This window comes from Glycine soja, chromosome 5 (assembly GCF_004193775.1).
Source record: "Glycine soja cultivar W05 chromosome 5, ASM419377v2, whole genome shotgun sequence".
Lineage (NCBI taxonomy): Eukaryota > Viridiplantae > Streptophyta > Magnoliopsida > Fabales > Fabaceae > Glycine > Glycine soja.
In genome coordinates, this window is record NC_041006.1 from 10,991,383 (window position 1) to 11,006,764 (window position 15,382).

General features: G+C 36.3%; 1 protein-coding gene across 2 annotated transcripts; it reads left to right on the forward strand.

Moving 5' to 3' along the window:
- The first annotated feature begins 454 nt into the window (after positions 1–454).
- Positions 455–5,783, forward strand: LOC114412320 (COP9 signalosome complex subunit 2-like). 2 transcript variants are annotated; one of them, XM_028376151.1, is made up of 12 exons: positions 455–586; positions 664–756; positions 1,312–1,390; positions 1,976–2,216; positions 2,327–2,401; positions 2,523–2,657; positions 4,004–4,191; positions 4,532–4,600; positions 4,727–4,817; positions 4,934–5,068; positions 5,241–5,353; positions 5,450–5,783. In XM_028376151.1, the coding sequence occupies exons 1-12, from the start codon at positions 577–579 to the stop codon at positions 5,538–5,540; spliced, it is 1,320 nt and encodes a 439-aa protein (XP_028231952.1). In that variant the 5' UTR covers positions 455–576; the 3' UTR covers positions 5,541–5,783. The 2 variants fall into 2 exon arrangements, with proteins under 2 accessions (XP_028231952.1, XP_028231953.1); XM_028376152.1 differs by having other exon boundaries at positions 4,016–4,191.
- The last annotated feature ends 9,599 nt before the right edge of the window (positions 5,784–15,382 follow it).

Consider the following 15,382-nt stretch of genomic DNA (forward strand, 5'->3'; position numbering starts at 1 on the left):
TATTAAATATTTTAATTTAGAAACATGAAAAGTATGGAAAAATATAACAAATAGGATGACTATTTATTATGAAAGTATGAAAAAATATAAAAATTTACATTATGCAGAATACAAAATTCTAATGATAATATAGTTACACTTTTTTACTTTTTAACTTTTTACTTTTTGGCGAATTGCATAACTTTTTTATTTTTTGATAGATTTTAGAGTTCATTAACTGACAAATGACAAAAGCTAAAATTTGTAAGTTTTTTTAAAAATTGAAGGTAAAATATACCAAATTAATTTTTAGGCTAAAATTTGTTAAACAAAAAAAAAAATAGTTAGAAAATGCAATTAAGCCAGGTAAAGAAGTAAACCAATTTTGTTTGATTGGACCGGTAGCCCAAAATGGGCCCCGTATTGGATTTGGGCCATGATAGCACCGAAAGCTGTTATATATTACCCCTTCCGGCATACCTTCACCGGATTTTGAGCACCGTGTGCGTAGAGGACTGGTGAACACTCACTCGCCATTGCTCACGAACCGTATAAACCCTAAAACCTTGATTTTTCCCAATCCATTCCACGCACAATATGGCTTCAGGTACGCGCTTGTTGTTGTTGTTGATTAATGCATTTGGTGTTATGATGATGAAACTAATTGATTGATTGACTGTGTAGATGCTGACATGGAGGACTACGGTTTCGAGTACTCCGATGAGGAGGAAGTGGAGCAAGACGTTGATATCGAGAATCAATATTACAATTCAAAAGGTTCTGTTCTGCTTATTATTGTTTTTGTTGTTATTTGGCGTTGTGGAATTAGGAATTGGAGGCACAAGCCTGTTTTGTGGCTGATCAGTATCACTGTGTCATTGTGTCGTTAATTTTGCTTAAATGTAAATCGGTTTTATTGTTCTGATTGCACTTTTGTCACTGTTCAATTTTACAATTTGGAAGGTTCTTTTTGTTGTTGTTGTTGTTATTTATTATTATTTGAGTTAGGAACAAAATGCTTAGTTTGTTTTTGGAGTTGTGTAGCACTTCTTGTCTGTTTACAATGTCATTGATTAATTAAAGCTATTACAATTTTCGGCTTCATGTGTTGAAAACCTGAAATCAGTGTTCACTAGTACGTTTGCTGTGTGAATTTTCTTGCTTGGATTATATTCTCTGTAAGCAACTGTATAGTACGTTGTGTTTGTTTGTTCCTCGTGGAAACTGAGGAACCTGTGACTTGTGAGATTTTTTGTGGCCTGTTTCTGTTTCGTGGCAAGATTAATTTTTTATTTGGATTTCTTAGGATGATATTGTTGTGTTTGTGTGTAGGTATGGTAGAAAGTGATCCAGAAGGTGCGCTTGCTGGTTTTGCTCAGGTAGTGCAAATGGAACAAGAAAAAGCAGAATGGTAAGAACTTTATTCTCTCAGTGCTGCATTGTGGAGGTGAAGTCATAAAGACATTTCTTGTTATATCATAATTCGTTGCAAAATTTCGTATCTATCACTACTTGTCTTTTAGCTTTTCTTTTATTATTTTTTTCTAAAGAAAGTTTCTCTTTACTTTTGCTTGACATTCTAACATGGTTGCATTTAGTAAAGAACAATGCTGAATATTATGAATGAAATTTCCCAAATACATACACCAAATAGATTTGGTCTGATATATCTCAGCTTTTAAATTGTCAACACCTTCTTTATAATTGATTTACCCTACCCGTATGGTTTAAATAGTTATTTGTGAATTTGTAATACTGTTTGTATAAAATCTTTCATGGTAGATAGCAATGCTCTTTGATAAATGCAGCTACTTTTTAAGCACTACTTATTTTTTTATTTAATTTTTGTTTCCCACACTCCCTATACTGACTTACCAAATGTGTGTGTTTCTTGTACTCTTTCATGTACCACATAGTAATATTTGTCTGAGAATCTTTCTACTGTGATAAGAAACTACTGCATTTTGCACTTAATTTTCATTCTGTATTCTATCAGGGGATTTAAAGCTCTAAAACAGACTGTCAAGCTATATTATCGACTGGGAAGGTATAAAGAGATGATGGAAGCCTATAGGGAGATGTTGACATATATTAAGTCAGCAGTGACTCGTAACTATAGTGAAAAATGCATAAACAGCATTATGGACTATGTCTCAGGTTCAGCAAGCCAGAACTTTGGCCTTCTCCAGGAATTCTACCAGACTACTCTGAGGTCCCTTGAAGATGCAAAGAACGAGGTTAGTCCATTAGACATTTCTTTGGTGTATCTTATTTCATTTCTCTCATTTATATGATCTTTTTATTTTTTTTTTATTTTTTTTTTTTTTGTATTTCACTCACTATGCAGAGATTGTGGTTTAAGACAAATCTGAAGCTTTGCAAGATATATTTTGATATTGGTGAATATGGGCGTATGAATAAGGTTATCTGTCTTTTTGCATGTAACTTATTGTTCAACTTAATTCGGGTGCCTTCGTATGTTTTTATTAGCATATAGTAGTATTTACCATTTAATAATTTAAATATTTGTTGGGCCCTGCTAGATCTTGAAGGAACTTCACAAATCTTGTCAAAAAGAAGATGGCACAGATGACCACAAAAAAGGAACTCAACTTTTGGAGGTATATGCTGTAGAGATTCAAATGTACACAGAGACCAAGAACAACAAAAAACTTAAGGTCAGGATTTCTTTTACAGAAGAAACTCTTGTTCTTGCATGACTTAAGTAATTATGTCTTTTCAATTGCTTTTAGTGTGTTTGCCTGCAATTTATCATTGAACCCCCATGCAGACTTCACTTACTGCTTGAGTAATAAGCAGAATTTTTAAATAATATCTTTTTATTTTTAGTTTGTTGAGGACACTAACTGCATCTATCTGTTTGCTTCTAAAATAATTAAATTATTTGTTTCAATTGCATGACTTTATAGTATATTAAAAAAAAGTACATAACTTTTTTACAGAAAAAAAGTTTGAAGATTTAGATTTTTGATAAATGAAAATATTACTTTTTTCTCTGTTCTTATATTTGCTTTCAGAGGGCGAGCCCTGGTGCAGCGGTAAAGTTGTGCCTTGGTGACTTGTTGGTCATGGGTTCGAATCCGAACACAGCCTCTTTGCATATGCAAGGGTAAGGCTGCGTATAACATGCCTCCCCCATACCTTCGCATAGCGAAGAGCCTCTGGGCAATGGGGTACGAAGTTTTTTTATATTTGCTTTCAGTTCATTTTGTATAGAAGGGGTGGCAGATCATTTATATATTTTTATAACTTCAAAATACTGAATAGGCTGAGATTTACTGAAAAATAATCATTTTGGGAGGAGTTTACAATTTGTTATTTGTTGGAAAAACTGATACTTAAGCATACTACAAAACTCTTAAGTTAGTAATTGAGTTATCAGTCACGATTAAGAGACATCTCATCTCGACTAACAAAATTCATTATTCAATAAAATATGCTTTTCTTGAGGGGGAGTGCTAGAATAGCCTTTTTATTATCTGTTATACAGCTTTAATAAAGCTGACTTCTGTTGTATCTATATCCGTGTTAGGTGTCATAGGTGGTAGTCTCTTTCTCTTGACTTGTACTTATGGTTCAGACTTTATATATATATAAGATCAGCTGAGATAACAACTCACTCAAGCACTTCTGTAATGTAATGTGTAACTGTAACACAGATATTTTCAGCAATGTATAACTTTAACAGATATGAAGAGTGAATATTCTTAAACAAACTAAAAACATTATGCATGCAGAGTCTGGTCCCAAAAATTCCAATAAAACAAAACCCTAGATTCCATTTTAATTATTGTTAAATAAATGAAGAATAATTAAATCATGTCAATACGATATCTTTCAAGTTTTGGTGAAATACATTACACTGACTGCTCCTCTAGCTTTGGCTATTCACCAGGCTAATGGCCCCTTTTAAGTTTTTTCCTGTACATATACACCCCCATGTAGAGTCTTATGTAAAAGTTTGTTTACTGGTATTTATCAGTCTTCATTATATTAAATACAGCAACTTTACCAGAAAGCACTCACTATTAAGTCAGCAATTCCCCATCCAAGGATAATGGGAATAATCCATGAATGTGGCGGGAAAATGCATATGGCAGAGCGCCAGTGGGCAGAAGCAGCTACTGATTTCTTTGAAGCTTTCAAGAATTATGATGAAGCTGGGAGTCAGAGACGTATCCAATGCTTGAAGTAGGTGAAGTAGCATTCTTTTACTATCAGTTTCAAACAATGTATATAGAAATAACTTTATATTTCACTTCAGCATATAAAACAATTTAATTAACCACAGAATAACTAATTTGAGCTGTTTTACATATAAACTTTATAATATACTTGTCATTATAACCCATCTTATTTTCAAGTTCAACATTTTTGCTTGACTGCTCATGTATTAGATAATATGTGCTCAGCTATTATCAATGGATATTAAAATCCAAATCCCTTACATATCATGACTTCAAAATAAACCATTGAATACATCATTCTTTGCTTTTGACATCTTGTACAATAATTGTTATTTATGAGTCAGGTACCTTGTTCTTGCCAACATGTTGATGGAGTCTGAAGTAAATCCATTTGATGGGCAGGAAGCTAAGCCGTAAGTCCTCTGTATTTTGTTTTAATATATTTTACTCAATTTTTCATTTCTCCGATTCTGTTCTTTATCCACTGAGGTGAGGATCACTTCTTTCTGTTCTCACCTTGCATATATTCTATACTGCAGATACAAGAATGACCCTGAAATTTTGGTGATGACTAACTTAATAGCGGCTTATCAACGTAATGAAATATTGGAATTTGAGAAAATTCTGAAGGTACTTTTATTGAATCTGCCATGAGATTATGCTATACTAGTTTGACTTTAAAGTATTTATCCTCGTTTTGTATCTAATACTTTATTTAAATGGATATTGCATAATGTACTTTCCAGAGTAACAGAAGAACTATCATGGATGATCCATTTATCAGAAATTACATTGAGGATCTGCTAAAGAATATTAGAACACAAGTCTTGCTGAAGCTCATCAAACCATATACAAGGATCAGGATCCCTTTTATATCTAAGGTAATTATGTTCCCACTGCTATCAAACAAATTAAAGGAATGCGAAGAGAAAATGGTAGAGCTAAAGTTGCTGTTACTTTTTCATTTGATAATAAGATATATTTGTTAATTTGAATAGACATTTACAGTTAATCTAATACTTTTTATATGTAATAAAATCCATCAATTTGCAGGAACTTAATGTTCCTGAGCATGATGTTGAGCAGCTATTGGTGTCGCTGATTTTGGATAATAGAATTCAAGGGCATATTGATCAAGTGAACCGGCTCTTAGAACGCGCTGATAGGTCTGCCTTTATATTTTTTTTGTTAAATTGGATTCATTATATTCACTTCTTTTTTATAAAACCTTCTATTTATTAACGTTACAATTCATGATTCAGGTCGAAAGGAATGAAAAAGTACACTGCAGTTGACAAATGGAACACACAGCTTAAATCTCTTTATCAAACTATTAACAACAGAGTTTGTTAAAACGTGTATCATGGAAGTGTTATATTTCTTGTTTTCCCCAACTTGCAGTTTTGCCATGTGAATTATTGTAAGCTACACTGAGGGGAGGAGGGAGATGGGAGTGTATTACCACTATAGCGGAATTCAGGTCAAACCAACTTGTGGTTCTTGTTTTATATTATAGAAAAATATAATTGTTTGAAACATTCATGATTCAATTTTTTTGGGGCCAATACATGTCTGTATATCTGCATATTACTTAAAGCACACTCCCCTCTTTAACCATTTCCATCCTTTTCATGACTCTGAAAACAACTTATGGATGATCAGTGGTACATAATTTGGAATTTGGGAACTTGCACAAAATATAAATTATGAAAAAACTCCTACCAACTTTTATTTTAGTAAATAAATATATTGTATTGATAAAAAGAGTATTAGATATACCCTATGAAACATACAAAATTTCTGTAAAAGCTTCCCAACCAGAGCCATAATCCCATCTTCCGGTTATAACAAATTTAGAAGCAATTATTCCAATTAATGAAGGATGACCGATACCTGAGAGTGAGCCCACATTACACGAGCCATAATAGCCCACCAACCCCAAATAGAATCTCAACAATATTTCAACATAGAGAAGAGTATATTTTAACTTCCCTCCACTCACAAAATAACCCGAGCCCTAAATGCATGAATATATATTCCACCAATCCCCTCTAACGAGGGAAGCATAAAACGAATCCCCGTCAAGAACGGTGTAGGCACAGCAATATTCATAGACCAATCCGAAAAGGAGGAAATGTTTGGGGACTTTGTTTAAGCCATGTCCAACTAGAAGACATAACGTTATCCGAGAGTTTCTCCAAATCAAATTGCTCCCCACGAAAATGTTTTCATTACGGAAATTCCAGATGTGGCACTTTACAAAACACCAAATAGAGTTCCACATGGATCCTGCAGTACATGGTTTCTGCCAAAAGTTTTCCCTAGGGAAGAAAGGTAACACAGTGGCTAAACTCCCCCTAGAATAGATCGTCTTCCACACTGATTCCGCTACTCTACATGAAAAGAAAACGTGGGTTGTAGTCTCCTCCACTTGATTGCATAAAGGACATAACCAACTATTTGATGAGACCCTCACATTCTTCTTTTTCAAGTTATCCAAGGTGGGCAACCTATTCAAGAACAATCTCCATAGAAAAAACCTCACTTTCAGAGGTATATTCTGTTTCCATAAAGTGGTGAAGATTCTATGAATTTGTTGATCCAAAGTATCCCCCAAAAGTTGTTGATAAGCTGAATCTACCGAATACACACCACTCGGATTACCTCTCCATCTCCAAGCATCCAAGCGGTCCCTTTGTAGGTCACAACTTGCCACAATTTGTTCAAGGTCTCTCAACATACCTTCCTCCCACACAAAGCAACTCCTCCTCCATTTCAAATCCCACCTCTAAACTCCCTCTTCCCATATTCCCACTTTGCTAACTTCCTCAGTTTTATTAATGAATTGAGAAAAAGCCTAGGATATAACGTGGCAAGACTTTGATCTCCCACCCACTCATCACACCAAAATCTGACTTGCTCCCCATTCCCCACCTTCCACTCCACACCTTTATCAAACCATCTCAAATTGTTCAATCCACCACATGAATTTTTAAGATCTCTCCACCACAAAGACTCCATATTATCACTTTGTTCACTTAAGAGCCCCCTTCACCCCCCATATTTTGAAATAAGACTTTATCCCTCCACCCTCCCCAAAAAAAGTTCCTTTGCAAGCAAATTAACTTATGAATCACCCACTGCCTTAGGAGCTTTAAAAAAACATAAAAAAGAACAAAGGCAAGGAAGTCAATACCGAACTCAAAAAACATAATCTCCAAGCAAAAGATAGAACTTTATGCTTCCAACTTGTCGGCTTCTTTTTTATTTTTTGATGACCTGCTTCCAAGTATCCGAGCTTCGAGGATTGGCTCCGATTGGGACACTTTGATATGTGAAAGGAAAGGGCGTTGCTAGGTGCACCCAGCAAAATTGCTGGTGCACCCAGCAATTCAGTGAACTTCCAAAAATATCCTTAATTTAAAAAATAAAAGTTAATATATTTTTTTAAAAAAACTTTTTCTTCTTCCGCGCTTTCGTTCTTCTCCCGTGCACCCAGCAAGCTTTCGTTCTTCTCCTTCCACTTTGTCTTCTTCCTTCGTTCTTCTCCTTCATTTGCTTCTCGATTTCAAATTTGGTTCCCATCTTCTCCTCCACAGCTATTGGCATCCTCCATTGGCTAGCTTTGTTCGTTTCTTCCGCCATCCAGGTTAGTGTTCTAACCTCGTGTCTGTTTGAATCGCGTAAATGGCCGTAGGATAGACGACATTAGTGCTGTGTGATGCCTGAGGTTGAAGACGAAGGTTCTTCCGCGAGAAGAACCTTCTTTCACCCGTGTGGAAGTGGAAGTTGGATGTTGTAGCGGAAGAAGGAGTTCTTCCATGGGCTCCTGCGGAAGAAAGGTGAAAAGGTTTATTCGCGGGTTCCGGCGGAAGAAGGTGAAGAAGGTTCTTTTGCTGGATCCAGCGAATCACACCTCAAACCGAGACACCTCAAACCGAATCACACCTCAAACCGAGACACCAAAAATAAAAAAACTTGGTTTTCGGCCTGTTAGAAACATATAACTAGCATTCAGTTGAACACAAATATAACAATTTGACACACTAACATAACATTTGTTCACGCAACAATTCATTAATTACATGAACATAAATCCAATGTAAATATAGATACATAAATATTACAAGTTCAGTGTCCGCTTAGGTCTACATGCGTCGTATTAGTTGTCATTAGGCTTAAGTAGTGTTGCATTCTACCTACATATGTAGTTGGCCATTGTTTTGCCTCCGGATACGAACTGCTTGACCACAACAATTCCATAGGCGGTAAGGGACAACGATCTTTCAGATAAACCTGTTGTAAGTGAAATTACAATAATAACTTAAACGAACAAACCAACTCATTCAATAATTGAAATTATTTGAGTAAACAAATTTTCAATGGACCTGAACAAAATGACTGCCAAACACATGACCGACACATATCATGTGGTGCGTAGAAGAATCGGCCGGTGGTCGACTTCTGAGAGAAAAAAATGTGAAGCTCTGTTGTCGTGACAACGATACAAGGATTACATTATATCTTGACGCAATTACATATCCCATATCCGTTATATCCATCCATTTGTCCATACTAACCTAAATCACAAAAAAAATACACGTGTCACTCATGTATGTTGGATCGAGTGGCCTCAGAATAATGAAGAAGGGGGGTTGAATTAATTATTTCTAAACCTTTACTAATTAAAAATTACTCTTCTAAGGCTTTTACTAAATTGTTAAGAGAATGAGGAGTAGAAGAGAAACTTAACAGAAAGTAAAAGCGGAAATTAAAATGCACAGCGGAAAGTAAAAGAGTAGGGAAGAAGCAAACAAACTCACAAGAGTTTTTATACTGGTTCGGCAACAACCCGTGCCTACATCCAGTCCCCAAGCGACCTGCGGTCCTTGAGATTTCTTTCAACCTTGTAAAAATCCTTTTACAAGCAAAGATCCACAAGGGATGTACCCTCCCTTGTTCTCTTTGAACCTAGTGGATGTACCCTCCACTAGAACTGATCCACAAGAGATGTACCATCTCTTGTTCTCAGTCAAACCCAAGTAGATGTACCCTCTACTTGTACCACAAAGGATGTATCCTCCAATGTGTTAAGACAAAGATCTCAGGCTGTTAAACCTTTGATACTTTGTGAATGGGGATACAAAAAAATTCCCAGGCGGTTAGTCCTTTGTTCTTTTGGAAAAGGGAGAAGAGAGACACAAAAAGAATTCAGGCGGTTAGTCCTTGGCGAATTCTTTTTGGCAAAGGGAGAAGAGAATGAAAAGATGAATAGCACAAGTTTTCAAGGTTTGGAAAACCAGAACACTTCAGAAAGCTTTTGGTACAAAGAAGAAGAAGAAGTTCAAAGAGATTCAAGGCTTATAAAGGATTGATTGAATGAATGTAAAAAAAGTGTATTGAAAAGCAAATCAAAGCCTTGCTTTTATAGACTCTTCATGTCTGGTCAAGAAGACCATTTAGAAGAGTTATATCTTTTAGAAAAACTTAAAACCAATTTGAAAAAGTCAAAACCTTTTTGAAGAGTTACATCTTTTGATTTATTCAGAAACAGTCACTGGTAATCGATTACCAAATAAGTGTAATCGATTACACAAAGCTTTTATGTGAAAGGATGTGACTCTTCACATTTGAATTAGAATTTCAACGTTCAAAGGCACTGGTAATCGATTACCAAAACATTGTAATCGATTACAACTTTTTGAAATTAATTGGAACGTTGTAAATTCAATTTGAAAACTTTTTCAAAACAATTTTGCTACTGGTAATCGATTACAGCAATCTGGTAATCGATTACCAGAGAGTAAAAACTCTTTGGTAAACATGTTTTGAGAAAAATCATGTGCTACTCAATTTTTGAGAAAAACTTTTCATACTTATCTTGATTAAGCCTTCTCTTGATTCTTGAATCTTGAGTCTTGAATCTTGATCTTGATTCTTGAGATCTTGAACCTTGAATCTTGATTCTTGACTCTAAACTTTCTTCTTGAGTCTTGAATTCTTCTTGATTCTTATCTTGAACTCTTGAATTGTTCTTGATTCACTTGAGTTGTTCTTTGATTGATCTTTGATTCACTTGAGTTGTTCTTTGATTGATCTTTGAGCTTTTTGTCATCACCTTTGTCATCATCTTTTGTTATCATCATTTGTTATCATCAAAACACCTTTGATTCATCATGAAGCTTTGCTTCTACAATGTAAACATTATTTATATAAATAAAAAGCATAAAACACATACCTTGGATAACCCATCCACGTGTAAGGACAACCCCAGCTGTTCATATCTCTCTGTGCCACCAAAGATCTTTATGTAGTCTTGCGACCATTTGCCAAGTTCTTTAATCAATTCGTTACGCATCACGACCCAACACTCTTCTCCCATACCTAACAAAGCGGAAACTGACCGATATCCACAATTACCATCCGCTTTCACATCAACAACATCCTCAATGAAACCATGCATAAATGGCGCAAATTGATCCAACATGGGGATCATCCTTGCTGCCTTTGGTGGTTCAAAAGATGATGCACTGGGTCTGACTGAGGTGTTGATGTTTTGAACCGAATGATAAGCATCAACATACTCCCAATAAGATGGATCATGCTTTGTCGATCTTTCGCTTCTTTTCATTACCTTTTTCGGGGCACCTTTCATCTTAACCTTTGTTGGAGGAGGACACATAGAGGTCTCATCGGGAAACGTAAATTCTCGGAGTTTACTCTTGAAAGTAACTTTCCCGCAAACATCAAGTTCCTCAAATCTTTTATATATTCTATCCATCTCTTCCTTGATGCTCACTTTGGCCTCACATAGCCCCTGGTCTGAAAAACTAAGTCTCCTCCAGTACATATGGACTGCATCCAGTGGGATGTTGCCACCATCATACCTTTGTAGCTCGCATGCACAAGGAAGACCTAGCGTGGTTCTCAAGACACAACCACAAGAAGACAGATAGTCTTTGAAATGACGTACGCGCTCAAAATCAACCGAAATTTCATTTAAAGCGTACCTTGACACCATTCCCAGAAACCTCTTGTATAAGGTTTTCTTAAAAACATGACCAACGACATGCGTACTTGTTTCGAATGATGCTCTAATTTCAGTGTGCTGCAGCATCATCATGGTGTTCATTGCATCCTAAACACTACAGAGGTCTCCAACGCTATTCTGTAATACCCTTTTCAGAGACCAATGAGCAAATTCAACCCTACATTTAAAGCACAAAACAAACAAGAAAAATTAATAACAATAATGTTCCTAACAATCATTAAAAGAAACTTGACTAAAATAATAAAACATTTAAATACCTATTTGTTGTTGTGTTGCCTAGGTGCATCACCTTATTCGTCTAGGCCGTGATAAATTTCTCCTTGTGTGGGACAATCCATGTCTCACATACGTAGTCAACGAACATTGGCCATGGGGAACACGCTACTTGAAACTTTTGAAGGTGCTCAGGGAACTCCTGTTCCGAAGGACAATCTACCAGGTTACCCCAGCTATCCATTATGTAGTCCTAGGCATTCTTCTGACCAATTAGCGATTTGCACTTTGCCTTCACATTTTTGTCTATGTGAAACCTGCACAACAAATTCATACACTCTGGAAACATAACTTTCACAACATTCATCAGGGCTAGGTCTCTGTCTGTGACAATAACAACAGGAAGGCGATCATTTCTTAAAAAAAGGCCTCGAAACCGTTCCAATGCCCATACAAGATTGTTCACGCGCTCACCCTCCAGATATGCAAACCCAGCAGAGAAAGTCATCCCGGTTGGTGTCACCTCCACAAAGTCAAGCAATGGGAGCCTGTACCTATTTGTTTTGTAGGTACTGTCTATCAAAAAAACAAGATAACATGCGTTACATAACTTAACTGCATCTGGGTGACACCAAAACAAATCACGCACCACATCTTTGATGGAAGCTTGCTTGTGGAGCTTCTATGGAGGCTGGATCTTTGAGCTTCAATGAGGTCCTTCAATGGTGATTTTATACCATGGAGATGCAGCGGAAGGCAAAGGAGAAGAGGAGAAGGGAGGCACCATCCACTAGGGAATAAGCCAAGGAAGAAGGAACTACACCACCAAGAATTGCCTTGGATAAGAAGCTTGAAGAGGATGCTTTAATGGAGGAAAGAAAGAGGGAGAGAAAGAGAGAGGGGGAAGCCCGAAATTTAAGGAAGAAAAAAGGGAGAGAAGTTGAACTTTGAGTTGTGTCTCACAAGACTCTCATTCATCAAAGTTACAACAAGTGTTACAAATGCTTCTATTTATAGACTAGGTAGCTTCCTTGAGAAGTTTTCTTGAGAAAACTTCCTTGAGAAGTTTTCTTGAGAAAACTTCCTTGAGAAGCTTCTTTGAGAAAACTTCCTTGAGAAGCTAGAGCTTAGCTACACACACCCCTCTAATAACTAAGCTCACCTCCTTGAGAAGCTTCCTTGAGAGGATTCCTAAAGAAGCTAGAGCTTAGCTACACACACCCCCTATAATAGCTAAGCTCACCTCCTTGAGATGAGAAGCTAGAACTTAGCTACACACCCCCTATAATAGCTAAGCTCACCCCCATGACAAAATACATGAAAATACAAAAAAAGTCCATACTACAAAGACTACTCAAAATGCCTCGAAATACAAGGCTAAAACCCTATACTACTAGAATGGCCAAAATACAAGGCCTAAACGAAGGAAAAAACCTATTCTAATATTTACAAAGATAAGTGGACTCATACTTAGCCCATGGGCTCAAAATCTACCTTAAGGCTCATGAGAACCCTAGGGCCTTCCCTTGGATCTCTGGCCCAATCTACTTGGAGTCTTCTATCCAATGCCCTTGCGGGGTAGGATTGCATCAAAACCTTTTGTAAAAGTTTGTTAAGTCATGGCAGCCCCAGATTTCCCTTATACTTGGTGGAGTAGGCCATTCAGAAATGACCTTTATTCTCTTAGGGTCCGTGGGAACCCCTTGATCACTATTTAAAAAATTAAGGAAAGTAATGCAATAAAGCGTACCTTTTTCTGTATTTTCATGTTGATTATTCTTACAAAAAAATACGACAAACCTAAGGTGTCCCATATGAGCACCTAAGTTTGTATGAAAACCAAAAATAAGAACAAACCTACCTAATGAGTCCCTATGTACATGACTCATGAAAAAGTTGGGTGCATGACTGATTTTACGAAAGAGGGTTGCAACACTCAACACATTCATCATATCACTTATTTTAGGGATTTGGTGCCTAATAATACCCATTTTGGGCACCAACAAAGCACAAGGATTTAAGCTCTTACGAACTAAACCATCATCCAACAACTTCTTTACTTGAGGAATAATCTCAAGCCCAAGAGGTGTGGAAATGCTAGCAAGTGTCTTTTTACAAAAGAGAAAATGTGGAGGTTGTCTAAGAGGGAAAGTTTCTTTAATGTTTGTCTTTATTGTAAAATGAGTTTCCTTCTTAGCTAACCTCTTGAAGGAGACACTTACCTTCTTACACTTCTCTTTAACCACTAATGGTTGTCCTTTTTCTTGGGGGTAGATTTCTTCACTAGATTCTTCCCCTTTTGCCTCTTCACTTTCACTATAGGAAGGTGAAGTAGTAGCCTCATCTTGACTACTATAAATGTCTTGGCCCCTCATAATCATGGGTTTTGTGGTGGGGCATTGAGAAGTAATGTGTCCTCTTCCAAGACATTTAAAGCACTTTATAGAGCTAGTCTTCTCTTGCATACTAGCCTTAAGGGCTTGCTTTTCTATTGTATTCCCCTTACCATCTTTGGGCTTAGAAGGTGTCACCCCTAAGATGCCTTGACCTTGGTATTTCTTTGGATAAGAGTGAGAGCCATAAGATTTTGACGTAGACTTCTTTTTAAGTTGTTGCTCTACTCTTATTTCCCAATCTAAGTTAGCATCTACATTGTCCTTCCCATGGAAGTATGGGAGGTTAATGTTAGCCTCTTGAGGCTTTCTTTCCTTTTCTCTTCTATGGGAGTGAGGTCTAAGATGTGACCTATGCATTCCTTCGTAATAGTCACGAAGTTCTTCACTTAGGCTCTTGCAAGAGTTATGATTACTATAAGAGGAATGTTTTTCTCTTCTTCTTTCTTCCTCTCTTATTTTCTTTCTTTCATCTTGACTTATTTCTTCCAGTATTTTTTTTCCTTTTTCTTTTCTCTCTTGTTTTTCTTTCCATAACTTGAGGGAACTCAACTCATCTAAGATTCTAGATAAAGGGTCTTTATGACTAGTAACATTGCCATTAACACTAGATGAATGATGACTCATGTTGGTTCCTAAGTTGGGGTTCTTTCTTGTTGGAGGTTTGAAAACAAAAGGTAAAAGAAACTATGATTGAAACTAGCCAAAATAAACACTTAAATAGGTGTGAAAGATAATGTAAAAAACTAATTGGTAAAAGGAAATCTATCTAAGCGGTTTGACAATGGAAGGTAAAGGAAATAAGCTATGAAAGTAAGCCAGAAATGTAAACTAGGCGAATCCTAAGAGTGTTTGGATGACCACATTCAAGGTTCCCAACAAAACACTCACTATCCTAAGGAAAAATTGCCTAAAATTATTACACACAAATGGAAGTTTGGTAACCTATTGGAGGCTCCCAACACACTTGCAATGAAAGGTTTTTTTGTTACAAAACTTGAAAGCAATGAAGGTAAGTAAATTGCAAATTACAAAATTACAAAATGGTCCTCAATTTTGATGGTTGTTATCTCTTTGGTGATTCACTCAATTTGGAGTGCTTCTTAGTCCAATAGCTCTTAAGGTGGTTGGCACCTTTCTTCTTGACTCAAATTCTTCAAGGATGGCACCAATCCTCCTTCCAATTCCATATATGGCAACCCACAAAGAAGGAAACAAAAAGACAAGCAATAACCAAAGACCAAAAAAAATGAAATGAAAGCTAAACCAATGGAGTTTTAACAAGACAATTTTTCAAGGATTACTCAGCAATTAAAGCAATGACAAGGACATAGAAGCATGCTAGGACTCAAAGAGAAACTTAGAATGGCTCTAGAGTAGAGTAAAAAAAACTATAAAAAAAGACTCAACAAACCTATAGCTTTGGCACTTGTTTTCACAGTAATTTTCAATTGAAATTTCGGAACTAAGATTGGTATAACATAGGCACCAATTATATAATAAATTTTGAGCCAAAACAACAATCACACTTCCCTTTC